The sequence below is a fragment of the Pan troglodytes genome, chromosome 14 (assembly GCF_028858775.2).
Source record: "Pan troglodytes isolate AG18354 chromosome 14, NHGRI_mPanTro3-v2.0_pri, whole genome shotgun sequence".
NCBI classification, from domain to species: domain Eukaryota; kingdom Metazoa; phylum Chordata; class Mammalia; order Primates; family Hominidae; genus Pan; species Pan troglodytes.
In genome coordinates, this window is record NC_072412.2 from 56,956,350 (window position 1) to 56,982,686 (window position 26,337).

Sequence of the window (26,337 nt, forward strand, 5' to 3'; positions counted from 1 at the left end):
AATATCCAAAGTTGTCTGCTTTTTAAATAGCTTTTAAAGTATCTGTCTATCTGCCCCATACAAAGTCATTCCCATAATCTAGGCAGAAATGGGAGTATGTTGGCATGGCCAACAAAAACTACGAACATATAGTAAAAAGGCAATGCAGATTATGTAACATGTAATTACAGTTAGGCTTAACAAACATGAACTTCAAGTGGTGTATTTTTCCAATGCTAAAAAGCAAGGCCTTTAAAATTCCATTATCTTAGGATGTTTTTAAATGATTACTTTAAATGTGATTATTTCCTAAACCACACAAGAGTAAAATAGAGCATTTATTGATGGAATAACAAAAGTGCTTTTCTTAAATATTCTTCAAAATACATTTGTACAACTTACAATAATATATCCAAAATAACTGTATATACAAAACATTACCTAGTTTTAATGTATGTGCTTTTTTCCCCAAAAATTACAAAGTAACTTCTTTTTTTTTTGGCAAAGTTCAACCTTAACAGAGGTGACAATTTTAAAGGTTGGTTTAAGAAAATAGAACCTGAGGGAAATTGACACGCAAGAGTCAATGACAAGCAAGAGATTTGGAGGAATATTTTTAGTTTGTTAAATTAAAAATGTTTTTTAGAGTGATACTTTTCACATTACAAAAATAAACCAAAATGAAGAAAAGGTCACTGTAAAATGATGGAAAAAGGATCTGTAAATTTGCTTTTAGTATTTCAAATAGCCAACAATGCATGTCAGAAAATGAATGCAAGATCACAACAGTCTTGTATTTACTTTGTATTTGAAGAAGATAGTGAAATAAGTGGCCACATTCTATTTTCTTTTAATTGCTATTAATATGGTTGATCTGATTGGCTCTTCGATGAATTTCATCCAAGAAGTTCTCCAGTTGTTCTATTAGCATTCGTTTTTTAAACCTGTATGAAAAAATAAATAGTACTCTCAATTACTTTTTAATGAATAGTATATATCAGTATAATTTTTTTAAGAAAGGAGAGAAAATTTTGGGAAGATTTTTCAAAGTGAAATGAAAATAGAAAAATCAATACTATGACAATATAAAATATGTTGAAAGATTAGCAAATTTTTATCCTAGTACAGTATTATAGTTTGTCCCTAAAACACTCTAGGGCTAAACAATGGGAAAGAGGTTGTTCCTTCCACAACCGAAAAGAAAAAGGAAAAAACAAACAAAAAAACAAAAAACTAATATATTCAAAATATATTCAAGGGCTGCAAACACTCTAGTGAAATTTGGGCTCCCCAAGCAAATACTTCAATAGCTTCTTCTCATGCTCTTTGTAAGCTGAATATTGAAAGGAATGTGAACAAAGTATGAATATAATCTCCCACAAAATGGAAGAAGAAATGAAAATTGGTCAGCAGCATTTAAAAACCATGGTATTCTATTACAATTTGAGAGCTAGCAAATCAAGGATAGACATCTATAATACAGAGTATAGCAAGCAGTTAAAGTTCAAGTAACAACTTTTAAAGATTTTCAGTAACAAATATGGACAGACTAAAATTGCATCTGTATACGTAACTGCTGATGGTTTTAAGAATATCCCAAGACACTGGACATTTTATTCCTACTTCCTTGCTACTTAGAAGCTAATATAAATAGCCACCATAATACTACACAACTCTCTAAAAGGTGGCAGAAGTGAAGTACAGATACCGGGGATATAAATTCCTAATGAGGTTTTAGCTGACAGAATGTTACCATAAAGAGCATAATAGGTTAAATACTCAAAATTACATGAAAAGTTATAGCCTTATCTTGATCCTGCAAACTGGCTTATGCTCTAGCCACTCCAAAAGTACAAAAAGAAAAGAAAACCAGAAACAAAAAACCAACTTTATCTAAAATCTTCATGTGTAGCATAGAAGAGACAGGGGGACAAAGTATAAGTGTGTTTACATTTAGAAGGTGGGATGTGATAAGCCCCAAGTTTTCTTATAATACTAAAATCCCCAAAATCTTGAAGGGAAAATAAAAAATGTTTTTAAACTCATACAACTATGTTTTCCAGTTAATTGCACTTCTTAATTACCATTTATAACCTTTATCCACCTTCTTTACACAGTGATCCCTCGGTATCCATGGGGGATTTATTCTAGGCCTCCCTATGAACACTAAAACCCACGAATGCTCAAGTCCCTTGTATAAAATGGCCCAATATTTGCATGTAACCTATGTACATTCTCCCATATGCTCTAAATAATCTCTACATTATTTATAATACAGTGTAAATACGATATGAATTAGACTGAATTATTTAGAAAATGACAAGAAAAAAAAAGCCTGTACATATTCAATACAGATACAACCATCCATTTCCCCGCCTCCAAATACTTTCAATCTGTGGTTGCTTGAATCCAATGAATGTGGAACCCAGGGATACAGAGGGCCAATGTACTAATGATCCTGGGCTACTGAAACAATCAGAATAAGGCCCACTTGTCCAATTCTTGTCTCCTTAATTACGTTTTCCCATGTAAAAATAAATGACACTCAAGTACGTTATTTTTAGTCACCATTAATGTATAAAGGAGAAAAATTAAAGGTTATAAAATATTAATGTAAAGATATCAAAAAGCTACAGAGAAGAATAACAAGAATTCTCCAAGTATCCAGTAATTTGTAGGGAGAAAAGGTCCATAATTCCTGAAGAATGTATGTGTGGCTGTTTTCTAAGTGAATTTCTTTCAATAAACTAAAAAAGAATAAGAATTTATTTATATGTTGGTATGCCATATACATTTATAAACAATACAAGTGCAAAACGGATACTATTAAAATACTGCCTATATAAACTGTGGACTCATTTCATCACCATTTCATTATATGCAATAGTTTATTTACCTTGATGCTTCTTTAATGACATTTTGTAAAAATATTAGTCTTGTTTGTAAACTGCCTTGCACATGCTTCAGTAAAGTGAAGATTCTTTCATATTCTTAAAGCAAAAGAAGCAAAAAGAAAAATTAAGTGCCTTTCGTTTGTATTCTTATTCAATATTCTTCTTTTGCAGTTTATTATATTAAGATATACTGAGATAAAAACATTCTACATAAAAATTGCACCACTCATTAGAGATTTTATATTTTAACATATATGTAGAAGTAAGTACACAGCAACAAAGATAAAACAACTAATCAAACCCTGCTTTGTAAGTAAAAGTTCCTATTAAGGTATCAAACATAAAGCTTAAAAGGATGAGTAAATAGCTTTATGGTAGTATCACTAAAAAATAAGAACAAGTGGCCTTTACAAAACTCCATCCTTACAGTTTAAAATTCTAACAGCTAACATAGGGGTAACTGGGAAGTGGGGGTAAAAACCAGACAGGTTAAGAGTGTTATTTCAGTTTAAAGTTTTCATATGAAACTCTGCAAGGGCTATAAACGTCTGAACTCCAAGGACTGATTTGTCCCCATTTCTGGACCACCCAGGTCATTGTACTACCCCAGGGCAAGTGATCTGTTAACATCCTCTAAATGAATGCCAATAATACTGAACTTTATCCCACGAAGTTCTTTTGTGTTCATATACCAGAGAGCTTTCATAACTTTAGTTTTTTGGCCTAAACATATCCTATAATATCACAGTTTAACTACTAAACATAGTGGTAGGCACTATGACAAGAACTTTACAGACATGAAGTCATTTAATTTTCACTATATCTCTTGTGAGCTAGCTGCTATATTAAAATTCCATCGTTGGTCAGAAGAATATTCAAGACTATGGGTTCCTGTCAATTTATCTGTACAGTGTTGCTCTGCTCTCAGTCCCTGCTGCCTACCATCATACCTAGTACCTTGGAAATAGAAGATATTTGGTGTTGGTCAGATGAATAAAGGATCTTAACTGAGATGTTGTTCAAGACAGATCTAGAATCATATGTATTCTTTTACTACAGTTACTTGACTTTTTTTTTTTTTTTTTTTTTTTGCTTTTTGAGCACATACAGAAATCAGATCTGAGGTTCGTCTCTTATTATACATACTTCTTCCTGGCTTTCGGATCTCTTTCATTATCTGTGCTTTTAGTTCAGTATTGACCTCTTCATGGCTTCTGCAATGCATCAATTTCTTTCCTTTGTTGAGTGAAGATGCTGGTATGTTCTCTTCAGCACATTGTTCTTTATCTCTTGGCTCCTCATGATTTTCTAAAAATCCACCAACAGTGAGGTCATTGGTTCCTAAATGGTCATGACCAAGAGCCTCCGTATGATTGGTTGGCCGTTCCAGTAAACTGGCTGGAGAAGATGCTGAAAATTCCGTATCCATAGCATTTGGTGTAATGTCTGATGAAAGTTGGTCTGCAACATGATTTTCAACCACATCATGTATTATCGAATCATTAGTGGTTTCTGAAACTAAAAACAAAGATATGGGGAAAAAATTATGGGATCCAGTCTCAAAGCATACAGTAAATAAAGCTACAAAAGAACATTACTACAGCAAGTCAACTGTTTTCCTTGACTAATGCAAGTTAACAAATAATGTGATATAGTTTTTAAGCATTGCCAAAGATACGGTAGATTTCAATGTGACACATACACAGTATTTACAAAATATTTACAATTTTTACCCTTAGAGGAAAAAATAAAGCCAATTTCAAGTAGTTTTTAGTTTTCTGGTTTATTCTATAGCAATTTTATTGAAACAAGTAGGTTTTTGATACTTCAATGAAATATCTATGATCAAAATTATCACGGTCATCTATCTCTACCTTAGAGAGCCCTAACTCATACATATACCTTATACATCTGGTATCATTTAGAGGCAAAAGTAAACACTGGGTAGTTTTTACTTTCCACTTATACTTCTGCCTTTAACTGTTCCAAATTCTGCAGGGAACATACCACCAAACAGGTAATGTTTTACAGTATACCCTTCTAACTAGAGAATCTAGTCATCATTTATTTACCAGTGCAGAGCAACCTGGTGCCCACTTCAGCTCATTAGACTACTAAAACTGAAAGCTCGCAAGCCTTCCTCTTAACACCAGATTATTAGACTTGCCCCACAGAAAGCAGCTGAATTTTAAGTTCTCTGATTGCTCACCAACCTCCAGGATCCCAGCTGAATTCATCTCTACTGTCCTCATTTCCTGTCCAAACTATAAACTTAGTTTACTCATATTCCCCTATACACTCATTTCCACAAATCCCCCAAATTCCTGACTCTCTCCTAAATTCGATTCCATGATTTGCAAACTCCTCTTTACTGAATATTCTCTACAACAACTTATGCTTTAACTGAAACCCAGCTCTCCTGTATGGAGACTGCTCTCCTTTCCAGACCAAAAGTAGAAATTGCTTTCTCTTGCACAATCTCCATAGGCATAAAAGGACATGGAGTCACTGATTCCTTCACTTCCTAGTGCTATTGCAAAATTACTCCCTTGCACTCTTGTGAGACTCAACCACGCCATTCACGCTGTCTCTCCTTATCACTATCTTAGGCCAATCTCCAGGGTACAAGCCTGTAAGACACTGTTGTCTCTGGCACCCAGTTCATAGCCTTCCTTCTGTTGTGCTGAGCCCCTATCAACTCCAGTGGGGATGGCACCAAGTTCAAGAAGCCAAAGAAGAGACCCAGAGCCAGCAAACAAGACAAGGCGTTTTGTTGGGGGCTACATAAAGGGGAGCAAGCCCAGTGGTGGCAAGCTAGGCAGGAGAAGCACCTTACATACAGTCCAATGGTGGTGGGCTGGACAGGATAACTGCACGGCCCAGTGGCAGCAGGCTGGGCAGAAAAATGGCAACTGCTTGCAGAAAGTATACAGTTTATATCGTATTTTCACTTAGCACTCTTCCCCCCAACAACCTCCACCTGGCAACCTTCATTTAACCCAAAACAAAGGGCCTCAATCCCCTGTCTGGCCTGCATTCACTTCACAATGGGTTAGGGGCACAGATGTTCCTTATAGATAGGGAATGGATCTTTGGGTTAGCCACCCTATTCCCTAGCTCAGAACTCCCAACCGCATGCAGGTGTTGTCTGCAAGCAGGGTCATTCTCAAGGTATGCTTCAGTTATTGCTATCAAGCACATCTGCCATGCACATTCCACCCCCAAAGCCCTTCTGACTTCATTCTTGGTTCTTACTACTACTCGAAGTCTGGTGTGTGGACAAGCAGCAGTAGCACCAACAGAGAGCTTGCTAGAAATGCTCATCTGCCTCAGACTGAATAAATGAGAATCTGCAGTTTAACTAGACCTCCCAGGTGATTCACATGCATATTCAAGTCTGAGAAGTGCTGTGGTGACTTCAGTGTTTAAGCAGATCACCTGTTAAGAACCTGGCCTCCCCATTCCCCAGCTTCTCTCTAAAGAACTTACACTTACACCTTCGCCTTTCACATCCAGACAAATTCAGAGATGGAGGAGTATCATCTTCACAGTACTCCCGCTACTGCTCCTTAACTCAGCCAGACTTTGACTCTAGCAATTCCTCTACTTTCTTCCTCCTATTAACCATATCCCTTCTAAGTAGCCAATTCTGTATCAGGCTTATATCCCTGTAAGTAAAAGTGATATATCACTTTTACTAATGTCTGAATTTCTCTTATTCTACTGTCTTCCCATAACATCTGCCAAGCAAAATCCCATCTCTTGACTCACTATCTGCTTGCCCCAGACTTGCATTTGGAATCATGAGCGCTGCTGGAGAAATAGGGCCCAGCTCTACAGAGTGGTCACAATCACCATCTCTACTTGGATCCCAGGCACTGTCTAGCAAACTTATCACAATCTTTTCTCTCTCTCTCCCACAGAGATTGTTAAACTCCCTCACTCTCTTCAAACCTCTGACTTTCCCAATATCCCCTTCCGTCTCAGCAGTATACTTCACCTTCTACCTCACAGAGCTCGGAAGAAAAGCAAAGCCATGATTAAGAGACTTCCTTTACCTTCCTCTAACTAAATTGCACACACCCTCGCCCCACTTCCCCCCACATTCAGTGTCAATGGAGGGAGCATTCTTTCATCTGTGCTCTAGACCATTCCCTCTTGCGTTCTCAGTAATTTTGTGCTGAGTATGCCTTTTCTCATTTTCATTTTCAACCTCTCCCTCTTTACTGGTTCCATCACCAGCACTGAAACATGCTCAAGCATCTTTGATATTAAAAACAAAGAAAAATCACCATTTTCAAAACCCTGTGAACTCTTCCAGATACCATGCTCTTTTCCCATCTTCCTTTTACAACTAAACTTAACTGGTCGTTTATACTCATAGCCATTGTTTCCATTTTCTCACCTCTCACTCCTCCCATAACCCCTTGTTGGGCTCTGCCCCTTTACGCCACAGAAATTGCTCTTGCTAAGATCGCCAAAGACCACAGAATCTTTCCATTTCTCTTGATTGAACTGTTTTTTTTTTTTTTTTTTTTTAAGTATTTGGGACAACTACCCACTCAATTATCTTGCCCTTTAGCTTCCATGACATTAAATTCTCCCCTATTTTCTCCTAGCTCTAAAATTCTTCCTTCTCAATCTCCTTTTCTGCTTTCTCCTCTTAACTTTGGCACTTTCGAGGTTCTGTTCTGAGCGTTTTTTCTTCTTTTTGCCTTGGTGAGATTTTATTCAGTGCAATAGGCAGTAACCTGCCTCTCATACTACCCCTCTAGCCTAATCCTCTTCTCCTGAGCCCAAACTCAATATTCATCTTCTAACTTAGGATCTCCACTTGATGACCTAATATGCACTTCTAAACTAAACTCATTTATCATTTCTTCTTCCACCCACCCAGTGCCTCTCAAGACATACGTCTGACTCCTCCCCTGCTCTGGTCCCAACATCCGACCAGTAACCAAGTCCTTCAGTGGTATGTCCAGGTATTTCTCAAATACATATTCTTCTTGAAACCCCACTGTCAGGTCAGCAGCATCTGTTCCCCGGGTTTCCCAACTGATTCCTGTGCATGCACAATTATTTAATAACATCAAATATACAGTCAGTGTCCATACTCTCCAACATGTTTTCTGTTTGTGGAAAAGTTTGATTTTGTTTGATTCTGAGTACAGTTAAGGCCTATACATTGCAACTGGCTTATATATCTCTTAAACTACATTTGAATCTGTAAAATCCTTCCGTACCCCTTTTATTTTTCTGGAAAAAATATTTTTTTTCCAGGAAAAAAACCCAACAGATTCTTTGTCCTGTAGAGTTTTCTACAATCTGGATTTTACTAATGGTATCCCACATGTTTCTCTGTCCCCTGTATTTCCTATAAATTGGTTTGATTACATTGATGTTCAATTTTGGTGTTTGGTTTTTTTTTTTTTTTGGGTAAGACAACTTCAAAGGCAGTATTGGATACTTCCATCAGGAGTCATATAATATTTTGTTTCCCTTCAGTTAACATGCTGTAAGTATGACTATATATAATTGATAAGTCCATTAATTCATTAGGGTTTCCCTACATTCATTCTTGCTCCTCTCTGATAATAGTCCACACACATTACAGTCAACCTGGTCTTCATAAAATGCTAATCAGATTAGGTCACCATCATTTTAAAGCCTTTCAGTGGATTCTCACTGTCCTTAGAATAAAGTTGAAAATAGCTTCCAAGACCTTCCATAATCTGGCTTCTATCTTTCAGTTCTCACCTTACCTCATTCCCAACACCCTTGCTATACTGGAATTCTTTAAATTCCCTTAATGTCTTTCTCTTTATGCCTCTGCACATACTATTGCTCTAGCATAAGCAAACGGCACAGCTTTTGGCTTAAGCATTAACTTCTTCAGTTAAGTGCCTTGACTTCATTGACTTAAATCCTCTTGCCAAATGCTTCCAGAATATGCTTGACATCTTTTTTGTAACATTCAACATACTTCCAATATCTGTTCAATGACTGACCTTCCTTGCTGATTATAAATGAGGGCAGAGATCACTCCTGTCTTCAGTGGTATACCTCAAAGCACAGCATTATCCAAAACAGCATACATATTTAATAATTAGTTGATTTCAACTGAAATTGAAAACCATCTTTCTGTGGATAGTGATAATGCTCCTTTCGAAAGTATTATTTTGAAAGATTTGCAAATGTATGTTAGAATATAATAGCTAATAAAGCATCATAAATAAGAAATGTTCAAATGTTCATTAAAAAGACATACAAAAATGATCACATGCTCATTTAAACAAATTTTCTATACATTCATTCGCTCATTGTACTACTAATCAATTTCCTTCTATAATCTATAACAAAAATCTCTTCCTTGAAAAGGAACCAAAAGGCAGCAAATAATGTTTAAGAAAAAAACAATTCTTACTTTTATGAAGAGGAAGAGGTTTAATAAGATCTGGCTGTGCTTGAGTTGTAGGTGCAGGTGGTCCTTTTCCCCCAATATGATTGTTTACAACAGGATTCTGCTGTCTGCCTCTTAGTAGTGGAGACATACACCGACGTCTTTTAGGGATCCCTTGCATATTTGGTTCTCCGGGTCGTTTATGTTTATTTTGAGGTCCAGCCACAAATTCATCTGCTTCATCTATCATCATACCCTTTAGCAAAAAAGAATACAACTTTCTTGAATTTACAAACAACGTTTAAATGGCACAACCAGTATCAATTCCAATGAAGGTAACTATATTCTGTTCATATTTATTAGATACTCTACCAGGAAAATAGCTTCAGCTTACTTCAGTTAAATTAAGAACTATAAAACTGACAGTGCCTACCATAAACAAATTACATAATAGAACATTTCAAAATTACCTTCTTATCCAGCTTAAAGGGGTTGCCAAATGTATGCAACCTTCGTGGCTGATCAGGATCAAGTTCTCTTAGTGGAGAAGGTACTTGCTTGAGGTATTCCTGGTAGTTCCCCATTTGTGCTATAGGAACACTGTGCACTTGATCTTTCAAAAAGAATACAACAGCAAAAAAAGTTAACCTCCAATTAGTTCTCAAATAATGTTTCCTTATATATGAATGCTACCTAGTGTTATTCTAGACAGTCTTCTTTACCAACATATTCTAAATTTGTTTGGTGCAATTATAACCACTGCGACTAAATATTTTAAAATAAAATTTAAAATACTGATCTCATCATCTAAACAAAACAAAAACTGCCATTAATTTCACACATACATACATTGCCATTAATTCCACACATACAGAAAGTATGTGTGGCCAGGCGCAGTGGCTCATGCCTGTAATCCCAGCACTTCGGGAGGCTGAGGCAGACATCCGGATCACTTGAGGTAAGGAATGAGACCAGCCTGGCAAACATGGCAAAATCCCATCTCTACTAAAAATACAAAAATTAACGGGGCATGGTGGCACGTGCCTGTAATCCCAGCTACTAGGGAGGCTAAGGAGGAGAATTGCTTGAACCCAGGATGCGGAGGTTGCAGTGAGCCGAGATCACACCACTGCACTACTCCAGCCTGGGCGACAGAGCAAGGCTCTGACTCAAAAAAAAAAAAAAAGTATGTGTGATCTTACCGTGAAAGATGTATCTCTTCTCTTCTGCGCTATTCCAAATAAACAGAATTTAATTATAGTAGAATTTGTAGAAAATGGAAGTACAGTATGGTAAAAAAAAAAAAAAGTCACATAGCTAACTCTTTTATATAAAATTATTGTTAGAACTCTTAAATCAGAGGTGGCAAACGTTTAAAGTCTCATCTGACTTGATTTATAGTAGGTGCCATGGATAAAGGTGAAGAAGGAATTATCAGAACATGTCATGAAACTGGCCATCCAGAGTTAAACCATCAGATACTGGTATTATCTCAAGAAAATGATTGAGATAAGAAAAATCACTTATTTTAAGTATACAGTTTGATAAGTGGGGGTGTGTGTGTGTGTGTGTGTGTGTGTGTGTGCGCGGCGCGCGCATGAATGCATGAGAAAAGCTATAAAAGGAAACTAAACTGTTAAGAAAGGTTGTTACCTCTAGGGAAGAGAATTTGGGGCAACAGTGATGGTAGGAAGAAAGGTAGAGAATCAGGGATGATTCACCTTTTACTTCATTTGTTTGAACTTACAATAAGAATGTTATAGTACTGTAATAATTCTTTGAAATTTACATCACCATGCTATGCTTTTTCAGACTATAAAGAAAAAAAATTAAAAATGCCAGTATTGAAACTATGATCTAACCTTCGTCCTGTCCTTTCAGAAATCTGCGAGTGCTCTTCAAAAGATTAGATCTCATTCTTGTTAAGTGATCCAAAAGATTTCGTCTTGGTATGTCATAAGCATTTCTAAATGTCTGTGGCTTCAAATCCTATTAAACAACATTCGAGGACAAAATTTATTGTCAAACATAGAATTACAAGAGACTAAAATCTCTAGCCTGCAGCATAGGTTTGGAAATAAGATATATAAACTAGTTAGCTTAAAAAAAATAAAGACATATGATATAATCTTAATGTACCGGTTCAGGGCCAAAAGATGAAAATTTGGTAGTGAGCTCAACCAAACAATCTCAATTCACCATCTAACTCTAAAGATTTTATTATATATTCTGGATAAAAGAAGTAAACTCATTTAAGTAAAAATCAATCTCCAAATGTTAAAAACTGAAGTTTTTTAAAAAACAGCTTTGATGTGTAATTTATATACCATAAAATCACCTATTTTAAGTATATAGTTTGATGAATGTTAGTAAATTTATAGTTGTGAAACCATCATCATAATCCATTTCCACCATCCCCAAGTTCGTTGTACCCACTTGCAGTCAATCACTATTCCTATCCCCAGGCAACCACGTGACTTGCTTTCTTTCTATGCTCCATTTTATAAATGGAATTTTGCAACGTCTAATCTTTTGTACTTGGCTTCTTTCAATTAGCATGATGTTTTTGAGATTCATTGACATTATTCATGTATCAGTAGTTTGTTCCTTTTTATTCCAGAGTAGTAGTCTATTATATGGACACACCACATCTTCTTTATCTATTCACCAGCTGATGGGCACTTGGACTGTTACAAGTTTTTGGCTATTATGAAAAATGCTGCTATGAATTGGCATGCTAAGCCTACAAGTAGAATGACTGATTGTACAGCAAATTTATGTTTACACTTCTTAAGAAAATATCAACTATTTTCTATCAGTAATGTTAGGAGGGTTGCTCCACATTCTCATCAATCCCTGTATTTTTTGTCTTTTAAATTTTATTCATTCTAGCAGTTATGAAGTAGTATCTCGTTATGGTTTTAATTTGCATTTCCCTAACGGCTGATAAGGCTGAGTGTTACTTCATGTTCTTATTTGTATTTGCATATTTTCTTTGGTGAAATGTCTGTTCAAGTATTTTGCCCATGTTTGTCCTTTTATTATTGAGTTATATGAATTCTTTATATATTTTGATACAAGTCCTTTATTTGATATGTGCTTTTCTCCCAAGCTGTAGCTTCCCTCTTCATTTTTAATGTTTCTTTTAAAGAGCAAAGTTTATTTTTTATTTTAATGAAATTCAATTTATCAACATTTTTGCTATGTGCTTTTAGAAATCTTTGCTAACTCAACATCACAAAGATTTTTTCCTATGTTTTCTTCTAGAAGTTTATAGTTTTTGTTCTTACATTTAAGATCATGACCACTTCAAATAATATGAGGTAATGGTCAAATTCATTATTTTGCATATCGATATCCAATTGTCCATTTGTTTAAAAGACTGTCTTCTTATCCACTACCTTATTTTAATATCTTTGTTAAGAATTGACTGTGTGTGTGAGGGCCTACATCTAGACTCAATTCTGTTCCACTAATCTCCTATGTTTATCCTTATGATGGCACCACACTGCATGGATCACTGTAGTAAGTTTTACAATAAGTTTTAAAATCAGATGATATAAGTCTTCCAACTTTATTCTTCTAAAATTGTTTTGGCTATTCTAGGACCTTTACATTTCCATATAAATTTTAGAATCAGCTTGCCTATTTCTACAAAAAGGCTGCTGGGATAAAGATATCTGTAACCATGAGTACTCACAAAGCATTTTTGGATCATGCTGTGGGCCTAATAGGGTCATCAGTTTAAGTACAAAACTATAGTGAATTCTACCATCCACTATTGCAACTTAAAGCAATTTCTAAACCTCTGTTTTCTCATCTATAAAATAAACAAGTTAGTTAACTCTTCATCAATCTATCCATTCATTCACACACCATGTACACTGTTTTAATTCTAGCAGTGACAGTATAATGATCATTAGTCTACAAGAGTACAGAAGTACTCTTTAAAGTCTGGATAAACTGAATGTCAGAGTTAACAGAAAATGTGATTTATCCAGTAACATAACAGAACATAACTAGAGTAGCACTAAATTCATGATTATTACCTTATTCAGCAAAGCAACTTGGAACCCAGTGTATTCCTTCATATTAAGGTCTAGCAGTCTGTGAGGGACATCCTCTGAAATTCCCTGGAGAAGTTGTTGAAAATCTTTCCTATATGCCATTGATAAACCATGTGATCGGCTCCGGACTTTTATTCCAGTCTCCTGTACTACTTTTTTGCCTACAGATCCAATGACTCGATCAGATTCTATTTTGGCCTAAAGTAAAAATAAGTCAGAATTATCTTGATAAAATCTAAATTAATAAATCAGATACTAATGGTTATGATCTTCTATAAATTAAATATATATTTTTTAAGTATATAAGAAGTTAAAAACTCAAGTAGCATAATTTATGTCAAGTATTGGGTAAATTAAACATAATTTAAACAACAATGTCTTATGATTTTAAATCATTACAACTCTAAACTTTTGGAGCAGGACAAACACAATTTCAATTTATTATTTTATTTATTAATACCCACTATACTTAAACCATGAAATGTAAACGCACACTAAACAAAAATGTGTATTCCCAATTCAGGGGTGACGGTAAATTATTTTTTTAAAATCATCATTATGTAAGAAATTTTTACTAGCACATCAATATGACAAATAATTATGCAGTTCTTCCCTGGAAAGCAAGAAGCAATGTTTTGACTCCTCCCAAACTGCCTTTTGATTTGCAGTTAAGGTAGCAATGTCAGAAGTACTGGAGAAATAATGTATTTCATAGGACATTAATAATTTCACAGTCAGTTAAACTATATACTGCTTGACTACTATAGTATTTATTAATGTGATTTATGGCCAGAATGACAAAATTCAGTGTTTTCTACGAACATTTCAAAGAAACTCCCATTCTGAAAGAAAAATCTGCAGGTTTCAAAACATAAAGAGTTTTTTTTTTCTTTTTTAAGGAAAAATGACTTTCTAATCTAAATTTCTCAAAAGATAAATAATGTTCACATATAACAAGTCTAGGACCACACTCATGAAGCCATTTTCATAAATTAGGAATTATTATACAATTTTCAAATTAATGTTTCAAAACATAGCACACCATGGATGTGAGACAGAATTATGTAATATATGGCTCTAAAATGTAATATATTAATATAATGGAATTCCATTAGAACCATCAAGAACTAGCTTTTAACCTGTTTAACTATCCTAGCCAAAACCATTCAAAATACTTAATGGCTCACTCTATTTCTTGATATTACCTGTTGACTCAGTTTTTTGAGGTATGAAATGACACTGTAACTAAGTCCATATTCCATACTGTCTGCTATTAGGTTAGGTGCTCCCATCATCCTAACAGCTTTCTTCAAGGGCTATAGGAAAAAAGAAAACATCATTCAATATTAAGCTTATTAAAAACTTATGGTTCCATGTATAGTCTGTCTTAAAATTTTCTCCAAAAAATTATTTCCCCTTCTTTTCCTCAATAAGGAAGTAACACAATCGTATTTATGTTTCAGTAAAATGTTTGTCAGTGGGATGAAAGGCCGTTTGAAGTAGTTAAAAAGGATTAGAGGCCATAATAACTCCCCAAGACAAGAAGGATAAGATACTGGTCTTCCTTGGTACCACTGGGAGAAACTAGGTTTGGAATAAATGGACAGAAGACACATTCTAGAGGTAGCTCTGATAAAACATGGGTAGTAAGTGAAAAACACTCAAGGAAAATGCAAGATTTCTACTTTGAGTAATTAGCTGCTCAACCACTCACTAGTTATGATTCTAGATCAGATTATAAATAAGCTCTCTGGCTCTCTGTGGCTTAGTTTCTCATTTGTAAAATGGGGATAATAACAATACCTACTCTTACAGGGTTGTCATGGGATTGAGTTAATACACATAAAGCACTTTATAAAACCATTGGGTATAAATTATTAATCATTACTATTATTATCATATGCTGAGCTGAAAAAAACAAGCTCGGAAGGAAACATAAGCAGGAGGAAAAAACAATCTAATATTTATTATGGATGTGGTAGTTGAAAGTTAAAAAAAACTTTCAATTGTAAGGAGAGACTGAGAAGTACTTTATACGATGAAAAATATCACTAGCAAGAGTGTCTAGCATTTGTGAATCGGATAGAGCCAGAAAAAGGATGATAATCATTGACATATTAGAAAGTGTATAAGCACTGGTGTCAAACTGAAATCAAATCCCAGCCCTGATATTTAACACCTATCTGGCTTGGCTAAATCTTCAGGGTTGCTATGAAACGTAAATGAGTCAACATATGTAACAGTTCCTATTCGAAGTGTTTGTTCTTTTTTGTCCTTCTACTTGCCAGGCACTGTGTACTAGACATTCAACACAACTTATCTGTTAGAACTATAAAATGTCATGATTTTTAAAGCTCAAGAAATTAATCTCCTAATTATATTAGGGATGATTTAGAAAGATTATTTATAGCCAAATGCTATAATATTCCTGCATCAAAACAGAATACATAAGTGATTTTAAGTACTTTTGTTAAAAGTTATCTTTCACAAACTAAATCATATATTTAATAAAATGCACATTATTGGTTTTACCTACTATGATACACTATTTTGAAGTAATCAAGCCCTCTAAAGCATATGGTTCTATAAGAATAGACACTTATCCACCTTACAAAGTGTTTCTAGAGATTTGGGAAATAATACAACAAAAACTATTGTGCACCCTTAAAAAGAAATATAGTCGGCCCTACATATCTATGGATTCCGTATTCTGTGAATTCAATCAACCACAGACTGAAAACGTTAGGAAAAAAAAATGGATCATTGCATCTGTACTGAACATATATACAGACTCTTTTTTCCTTGACATTATTCCTTAAACAATACAGTATAATAAGTATATACATATTAAGTAACCTAGAAATGGTTTAAAGTATACAAGAGAATGTGTGTAGGTTATATGCAAATACTATGCCATTTTAAATGAGGGACTTGAGCATCTGTGACTTTTGGTGTCCACAGGTGAGCCTGGAGCCAATCCCTCACAGATACTGAGAGACAACTATAATCATAAAACTGTAATTTTAAAAGGTAGTACAACACTCGAGGTTAAAAGCCTAAATCTAAGCCAGACTGAATTTCAGGCTCCTCATCCCCCCACATATTAGCTATGTAGCCTTGTGCAAATTATTTAATTTTTAATGCCTTAGTTTCCTCATCTATGTAACAGAACCAATAATCATTTCTACCTCATAGGGTAACTGTATAAATTAATGATGTTGCTTAGGACAGTACCTGGCCTACGTAAGCAGTACATAAATGTTCTCGTGATCATGATCATCATCACTACTCTGCAAATCACTGAAACCTCTCTTTACCTTTATACCTATAGTGGTCATTTGTATACTCAATTTTCATGTCATTTAATCTATAAAAGCAATAAATAAAAGTTTATAATACCCACAATAAACCATAAGCATAATATAATTAACAAGTTTTTTTTTTTTTTTTTTTTTTTGGAGACGGTGTTTCGCTCTTGTTGCCCAGGCTGGATGGAGTGCGGTGGCACAATCTCGGCTCATTGCAACCTCTGCCTTCCGGTTTCAAGCGATTCTCCTGCCTCAGCCTCCCAAGTAGCTGGGATTACAGGCGCCCGCCACCACGCCCAGCTAATTTTTGTATTTTTAGTAGAAACGGGGTTTCACCATGTTCGCCAGGCTGGTCTTGATCTCCTGACCTCATGATCCACCCGCCTCGGCCTCCCAAAGTGCTGGGATTACAGGCGTGAGCCACTGCGCCCGGCCAACAAGTTCTTTTAAATAATATTCTTACCCCAAGATAGTAGGGAGGCATTGTCTTCAAATAACTTTCAAATGACTGTCTCCACTTCAATGTTGGTTTTGCTTTATGCACTTTAAACAAGTCATCTAGAAACGTATAATGTGAACAAACTATCACTACTCATTATTTTCACACATAGAAGTCAAGTCAAAGACGTTTCCTTTTTAAAGTCTGCTTTGTTATTTTTGAGAGAGTAACATCAGACGTTTTTTAACATGAAAGTAAGATTTACGGTTTTGTCATTTTCTATAAAATGACAAGATGCCAATTATGGTCTAAAAGTACATGCACGAATTAAGTTAGAATCAGAAAACACACAAGGAAAATCTATGCCCTCCCTAGACCTAGACACAAAGCAGATTTGAAGACAGAAACAAAGCATGCACAATGTTTTCTATAAAATATACGTACTAATATTTTGACTATAACTTTTAAATTTAATGTGATTTCATGGAAGGTAAGTTTTCTCCAACAGCACTCCTCAAAAATGATAGCTAGATTGTACCCAGAAACTAACTTTAGGCTTTTATCAAATTATTTTGGAACAAATTCCTTTATTTAAAAAATATTTGCCAAATGAAAATTAAAGTGTAGATAAATTCTTAGAAAATGCACTCAGATCTTGTTAACTATACTATGCTTCTACAAAATGTCTCATTTCAAACAGAAAGCCTACATTACCAATTCTAACTGTTAGAAATCTAACTTGCAGAAAAGTTAGAATATTTAATTAAAAAATTTTAAATGTAATATCTTTGGCCGGGCACAGTGGCCCATGCCTGTAATCCCAGCACTTTGGGAGGCCAAGGCGGGCGGATCACCTGAGATCAGGAGTTCAAGACCAGCCTGGTCAACATGGTGAAACCCTGTCTCTACTAAAAATAAAAAACTTAGCTAGGCATGATGGTGTATGCCTGTAGTCCCAGCTACTTGGGAGGGAGGCTGAGGCAGGAGAATCGCTTGAACCTGGGAGACGGAGGTTGCAGTGAGCTGAGAATACGCCACTGCACTCCAGCCTGGGTGACAGAGCGAGACTCCGTCCCCTTCCCCACCCCCCGCAAAAAAAAAATACCTTTATTAAATTGCAGACTAAAAAGTGTTTCAATATCATCTTTTAATTTACTGTAAACACGAACAGGTTGTTATATTTTCTTAAAGATGTTCAACATTTTAGAATATTCAAAATATTTTCATTGATTTCCAGAAGACAAGAAAAACTACAAAGAAATGCGCTTTAGGAGAACTTTTATATGCTAAGCCAAGGAGAAAGTGACAAGAATGACTTACCTAAGAGGGGAAGAAGGACTGGATAATTGTAAGGCATCACAAATAAGTTGACACAGTTCAGTGCTGTACTGGCTTTCAAGTAACCAAAAGGATGACCAAGTTCACTGTATTTTGCACTATTGCTCACGTACACCTGTTAAAAAGGAGCGGTTAAAACTTTAATAACCTTTAAAGAATGTTACATAAACCATTGATTCAATTCAGCTTTTTAAGAAATGCCTCATTTAAATTTTGGGGTCACTGTAAGTTGTTCAGCTTACCTGCCAACATGTTTGAGGAGATTTCCTTTCCAGGATAAATTGAGTCAGTGGTGAAGGTTCCAACTCATATTTGTCAAAAGGAAGTTTATCAATAACCATTGGTTCACAGTCTGTACAGGAAAACTTCACTACAGGATGAGATGTACGAGGTGGCTAAAGGGGAAAGTCTTATAATTACTACTTACATGAAATTTCAGAAACAAAACTAAATATTCCTCATTATCAAAATTTACTCAGTTCCTCCGTCTTGCTAGTAAGAGTTTGATTTACTGCTAAAAGCGACATTAAGCTGAAAGGAAACACTTGAAAATGTAATGCTAAAGTTATGTAATATTCACAACAAAAAGATAAACACTTGAAAATCTACAGAAATGAAAATATTTTTAGGTCTTATGCAAAATTTAGTAATTGAGTATTCATTAATTTTTACATCCAAAAAATGAGAAATGTATATAGAAACTCTCACAAGTCTTCATTTGTAGCAATTACTTATAGAGAGTAGCGACTTCCAAAGTAATCATAGATCTTGATCAGTTTTTGAACACACTATATATTTCTAATTATACAAATTATAAATGTAGATGTGCATAACAAAATATATACCAAAATGGTATGAAAATAGGAGAAAAATAACCATAAATAGAACTTCTAATGTTTCCTTCCCTATTCCAGCAATCATTTCGGTAAACTCTATAGGATACACACCCTTATTTTAGAAACCCCTGTTCTAGAGGTATAAAAAAGTAATACTTTTTTTAAAAAGGCATGTTACTCCCCAATCTACCTCTTAATAGTCCTCTTCCTAAAAATCTCACAAATTGTGAACAAAATGAGCTATGAGGAAATAATTTTAAATGTCATAGCTATAAAGGACTCTATTGGCCTCAGTTACTGCTTATACCCTGGTGGTTCACAAATCTACTGTTGGGGCCAGATGGCTCCTATTTCTCTGCTGTATCTAACTACCCACTAGACATAACCTGAATCTTCCACAGGTTCCTCAGACACAATATGTACAATTTGTTTCTTCTCCCCCAAGCTACAAAACCTGTTCTAAAAACCTAGCCGTTATTCTTGATATCTTCCCCTCATCCTCCATATTTAACTGTCACAAAGACCTGGATAAACTGATATCACAAATTCTAAGGCACTTACCAGAACACATAAACATGGTAGGTAGTCATTACTAGTTGCTGCCTTCTGTCAATACTAAACTCTCATCTCTCTAGAAATGTTATCTTCTATTTCTTACCACTTTAATTTGGGCCTTCATCATTTCTCAGATTAGACTAGTACAAATGCTTTTTGCTTTGTTTAGTTTCTAATCAGTCCCTGTCTGATCAATCCATGGCAGTGAAATATAAATAGGATCATATAATTTCCCTATCTAAAACTGTTCGGTAAAAGTAACAGCCAATCACCTAAAAATAGGGTCTAGACACTTAATATCACATATAAAGATCTTCGATGATCTGGTCCCTATCTGCCTTCCCACCACCACGCCATACAGACTCCATGCTTCAGCCATGCCAAGTACTTATTTTCTCCCTTGCATATTGCAAACAAAGTTTAGAAAAATGAGTTGGCATGTAACAACCTCTAAAAGACCTCTTCCCTCATACCCCTTCCCACTCTGTACTCCAAAAACACACCAGGCTGTCAGGCCCACCTCCTCTGGCTCTGCCCCACCCCTCCATTACAGTTGGCACACTGTACTCTATGATGTGTACGTGTCTGACCTGCCCATAGATGGGTAATGTTCAGAGGGGAAGCACTGTTTTACTCATCTTGTGCTCCTGTGCCTAGCATGCACCTGACACACAGTTTACTGAATCAGTCCACAAAACACACTTATTCTGTGAATAAAAATACGGAGATCCAAGAGGGAAAGTGGAGGGAAAGATCCTCTAGAACTTGGCCAAGAAAATTTTGCATATATGATTTTGTTTAATTCCCAAAACAACCCTATGAGATGGAGCTATAAGCCACTTAACAGATGGGAAATTGAAGCTTACAAAAGATAACCAAAGGTACTAATTAATAACTAATAGTGCCGTGATTCAAATTCACATCTTGTAAATTACACAACTTCAGTAGCAATATTTCTTCAATATTGTAATTTATAAAAATTTCACTTCCCCTAATATCCTTCAGTTACTAAAGTTTGCCAGTTCTTTCCAATATTATTTATTATTCTCTCTTCCATCATCATAATTCAACCACTTAAAATCTCTTACGTGAACCATATCAATAGCCCTCATAGGTAACCTACCTGCCTTTCAACTCATCTCCCCTTCTAATTTTACTGCATATAACCACCACCAAATCAATTTTTCTAAAGATGTCTGTTAAAAACATCTTCGACTGCTCTTTGAACTCCACTGTTTAAAAGCTAATATTCCTTAACCCTGCATTTAAAGTCATAAGCAATTTGGTTAGTTTAATAGTACTCTCAATGTCCTATATACATGTTATGATCCACCCGTACTCAGCTACTTGTTACTCCTCTAAACATACCTTGTTCTTTTTCACTTCCATATTTTTTTTCTCATACTATTTCCTTCTCCAATTGAAGTCCTACCTACCCTCTATGGCTTCTAAGAATTTGTGATAGACTGCTAGAGCAGCATTAATAGATAAGGGTTCTGATACTGGTTTTGGATTTCTTTCCATTACAACTCAGGTACCGTATGTTCTCCTGTACATGTTAAATAGAATAAATAACCAACATGACAATATTTCATACAAATACGGTATCTGTTCTGTAAGAGTTGAAAGAGCTCCAGAAAAGAAAGTAAAATGACCAAAGAAATTGGAAGTTTCTCCATAAAGCCAGACTAAAAAACTATGATGGTTCTATCAGAAAAAAAGAAAAGGTATAATGAAGATACTTCAACGAAATTTAGAAAACCTTAACTTCATGCACTACTTTATTAAATCCCTAATGAATAAAGGAAATATCACTTTATAAACTCAAAATAAAAATTATCCTGAAAAGCTGATACAGGTTTGAAGTACAAAAGGTTTCAAAAAGGTTTTGTTGTATCAAACATTATTAGACTGCTTAATGATCTCTGAAATACAATTCTTATTTTCTAAACGTAAAATCAAGGAGAACCACTGCCATGCTCTCCCACAAAATATCCCTTAATGCCCTCAGATACTTGGAAAAAAAATATGGAAAAAAAGAGTACACTAACACGACTAAATGGATATTAATTTGTATAAATGTACCCTATTATTTTAAGAATTATATAATGAATACTGATAATTCACCATGATCGCTCAGCAAACTTCATTTTTCCTAAAAATAATTCAGGTAAACAAAATCAGAAAATCTGTTCTAGCTTAAACCTCCAATCTGCAACACTGTATATAACTAAAACCATACATATCAATATGAATTTAAGACTAAGTCCTAAAAAATTGCAGGCAAACTATCAAAATTATTTTCTAAGCCTTCATTTAAATCCTAAATTGTGTCCCAGAGACAAATCCTCATTTAGAGTCTAAAGAGGAAATTTTGAACCCAGAAGCCAAGAATAAAAATCGCAAGCATAGTATTAGATTCTAAACGAAGGAGATGCCTTTTTTCTATTACTTCATAATAAACAAAGTAACAGGGTTATCATAGCAAAGCAACATAATAAAGCAAGTAACAGGGTATCATAGCACTTTGAACATCTGTCTAATCCCCATAAATTAATCACAGCTTTGACAACAGAATTTGAAACTAATAGGAAAGACAGCTGAATGGTTACTATTACATAGTTACAGTCTCTGGTACTTACTAGTGTTGGCGAATTTTGATCTGGCCAAAAAGACTCTGGAACAGGCCAATGACCTATAGGAACCCCAGTTTTAGGATTTGGTCTGACATATATGAGTTTGTGACAGCTATGCCAAGGCTGAGATCCAAAAGGCCTTGATATATCTGGCTGCCCATCTATAGCAAAGAAATTAAGACAAAGAAAGCATATATCATAAGGGGGGATAAGCATAAAAAGTTAAATTATATCCATTATTACTTAAATTAATAAAAAATTCCTAATATCTTTTTCCAGGTTTTCCTATTTTTCTTAAATGGCAGAACACTATGTCTGCTGAATATTTAGACTAGATTGTAATTCATTAGACAATAAGTACAAATTCCAACTATGAGTTCGCCAGTTCAAAGGAGGTCCGCAGCATCCTTTGCCTTCCCAACTGGAACACATAAAACATACTTTACGGTGAATATCGTTTGATGAATGGCATGTTTTCTTCATCAGATGATAAGAGCAAGCACCCAATTTGCCACCTTTATCATCATATCCCAAATGTCAAAAACAGTGCCAGGCACACAATAAATACTAGAATAAATAAGTACTGCAAATTGAGTGTTTCTTAGAAATCATTTTAACCGAAGCCTAAAAAAAAAACTTAATAAGCAAATCTAGACCAAAGCACCTACCTTTAATCTAAAATAACTTTAGCAAAACAGCAACTATCTTCAACAATTCAGTAAACATTTACTAGTACCAAACTCTAAACAAAGCATTAAAATAATTTAAAATAAATACACTGTAACAATTAAAATTTTTTTAAGTTTGGTTTCATTAAAGCAGACATGACACAACTTATTGTTATCACCCATTCCTTCCCTATAGTACCCTCTCAGTGCCCCCATTCTTTCATCTCTATGATCTTTCTCTTCTCCCAGGTACCTACTTTAGTGGACCACCTCTGCCAATTATCATTAAATGATTCTCTAAATCTTTGTGTGTGTGTGTGTTTTGTTTTTGTTTTTGTTTTTTTTTGAGATGGAGTTTCACTCTTGTTGCCCAGGCTGGAGTGCAATGGTGTGATCTCCACTCACCGCAACCTCCACCTCCTGGGTTCAAGCAGTTCTCCTGCCTCATCCTCCCGAGTAGCTGGGATCATACGCATGCGCCACCACGCCTGGCTCATTTTGTATTTTTAGTAGACACGGAGTTTCTCCATGTTGGTCAGGCTGGTCTCAAACTCCCAACCTCAGGTGATCCACCCGCCTTGGCCTCCCAAAGTGCTAGGATTAGAGGTGTGAGCCACCGTGCCCAGCAATGACTCTTAAATCTTGAAATAGGTAACATACAATGCAGAGGGTCTCAACTATAAACCATCCATTGGTTCTACTATAACTCCTTATATCCACTGGCTATTGGAAATAGTTCATGATTACAGAAGCCAAGAAAAAGCCAGGTGGGACTCAGCTAGAGTTAGAAGAATCAAGCTTAATGGCAAAGCCTGGTTCCTCATTTTTGACCCACATAAACCATTTAGTTTCAATCAGTTTGATCCCTGGTACAAAAGTAGCTAAGGAGTTAAACATCTAGGACTGAACACTTTGGGAATTAAAGGCCATAGGAGAAGCATATATATGTTGAGAGGCAATTGTATAATACTACAAAGAAATTATAAAGTTGCTTATCTATAAATCTTTGAAAAGGCTTTTGACTCATCAAAATGTCAGGCAATAGACAATCATTAATACAAAAAGGTGATGCTACTAGACTACTGTTAGTTTACCTTGACTTTCCTATTTAATCTTCCCTCTTTACCAACAGCCTTTCTGTCTTAACAATTTGGCCCTGCCTATCTTAAGGCCAAATCACAGTAAGTTTTCAGTTCTAGTTGAATAAACAATAAAGCAAGTTTTGAATGTCTAAAAGAAAAGTGCAATAATACCTTCTACAGGGGAAGGATCTGGTCCTGCTTTTTCAAAGTTTATTACCACCCCACTTTGTACTTTCTGCACCAAGGACTCCAGACACTGATTAAGCATTCTTGGAGAACACACAGAATATGAACGGCCTGAGATTAAAAAAAAGAAGAAGAAGAAGAGGAAGAATATAGTAAACTAGTTAGTTGCAAGAATTCCTATCATTAGCAAGAAAAAAACAACTGTGGGGTTTCTGACAGTACTAATTAACAAAAGTTCAATGGTAAAAGTTGACTAATTTCATTATCTTATGAAAGAATGCACAAAAATCATTATTTCCAACCAACCAACAATCCCATTTTGTGAGAGTATGTAAATTTTTTCTTCTAATTACAGGTATTTGGAACATAGAATTCTTGGTCTGAACAAAACACAATGAAAACAAGTCCATATTTTATGTTTTTTAAAACATATATATTAAAAACACTATCTCCAACTGTTATGCAATACAATTTATCTTTAACACATATACACACACACATCTAGTAACTGTCTCCCCAAAATCTTATTCCTGCTTAACAAAAGTATTATCACTAAGATTTACTGTGCACATAGTAGGTATGTAATAACTACTTGTTTACTGGCAGTTTTTAAGTATTTTAAATATTTGCGTTTTAATATACAGATGGTAGCGCGTGCTTTTCTGAATTTCACTTAGCTTATGTAAACACTTGGGAATTACCTGTCTCACGTGAATTCCCCTTTTGTACGTTTTAACTTATACTACTTTTGGTTCAGAAGCATTAAATACTAGTGATTTTTTTAAAAAGATACCAGTGAAAAGATCTTTTAAAGAGGAATTTTCAACAAAAATATCTAGACCTTTGCTATACAATACTTTATATACTAGACACATGTAGCTATTGAGAACTTGAAATATAGCTAGTCTGAATTGAAATGTATAGTAAGTGTAAAATATACACCTGATTTTGTTGACTTAGTATGAAAAAATATAAAACATCTCATTAGTAATTTTAAAATATCAATCTCATACTGAAGTAATAAGGATATATTGATTTAAATAAAATATATTATTAGAATTAATTTCATCTATTTTTAATTTTTAAAGTGGCTACTATGAAATTTTTTATTACATATGAAATTTGAATCAGATTTCTATTATACAGTTCTGATCCAGACCAACACTAAAAACCTTGACAGCTAAAACTCAATCTTTGGCCAAATATTTTGCAACATTATTTGTAATAAGCTCAATATGATGCCCTACGCTTTTACACATTCAACCAATTATTTCACAACACAAGCTGCATCATTACATTTGACACATCAAATTACTCATATCAACTTACACTTAACATGATTTGTTAAAGGCTACTCAGAAAAGAGAACATTATAGACAATGGTGATTCAAATCCTCAAAGTCAGCTTTACTTAGAAAAAATAAATACAACAACTTAACTGTATAAAATAATGATGATTATAACCTTAACAAATATCTACCAATTACTGAGTATCTCTGTGCCTGGCACTGTTCCAATCATTTTATGATTATTAATTTCTTTAATCTCAGCAACAATTGTATGGGTTATTTTCCCCATTTTACAAATGAGAACACTAAGGCACAGAGAGGCTAACTTTTCCAAGTTAGTATAGTGATAGAGTTACAATTCAAACCCTTACAGTGTATCAGAAACTATTCTGGATATCCTTTGTCCCTTGGAAATCCTCTGTGAATTTGAAGTCAGTACTTAAAATACAGCATCTATATGAAGTCATGCTTATTTGAAAGAATTGGTAAATTCAAATTTTTTTCTAAGTCAATTTAAGTATATACAAAAAGCAATCCATAAAAAGACTAACCATCTTTACATGCAAAATATTAGAAGTTTACATAAAGGTTGAGTATCTTATTTCATGAAATTTAAGCATATTCCTAAGATGTCATTAAAAAGCAAAAATTTTAAAGTAT

General features: G+C 34.8%; 1 protein-coding gene across 9 annotated transcripts in view; it reads right to left on the bottom strand.

Moving 5' to 3' along the window:
* Positions 1 to 304: 304 nt before the first annotated feature.
* Positions 305 to 26,337, bottom strand: part of INTS6 (integrator complex subunit 6) — an 83,497-nt gene continuing 57,464 nt past the window's right edge. For 5 of the 9 annotated variants that reach the window (XM_063791863.1, XM_063791865.1, XM_016924971.4 and 2 more), the window contains 13 exons: positions 24,374 to 24,499; positions 22,459 to 22,613; positions 18,668 to 18,820; positions 18,408 to 18,540; positions 17,112 to 17,206; positions 14,546 to 14,656; positions 13,323 to 13,538; positions 11,136 to 11,262; positions 9,744 to 9,886; positions 9,298 to 9,529; positions 4,020 to 4,391; positions 2,876 to 2,969; positions 305 to 923 (listed from right to left, as the gene is read on the bottom strand). In XM_063791863.1, the coding sequence (XP_063647933.1) occupies positions 830 to 923; positions 2,876 to 2,969; positions 4,020 to 4,391; positions 9,298 to 9,529; positions 9,744 to 9,886; positions 11,136 to 11,262; positions 13,323 to 13,538; positions 14,546 to 14,656; positions 17,112 to 17,206; positions 18,408 to 18,540; positions 18,668 to 18,820; positions 22,459 to 22,613; positions 24,374 to 24,499 (2,051 nt within the window). In that variant the 3' untranslated portion in view covers positions 305 to 829. 9 annotated transcript variants of the gene reach the window in all.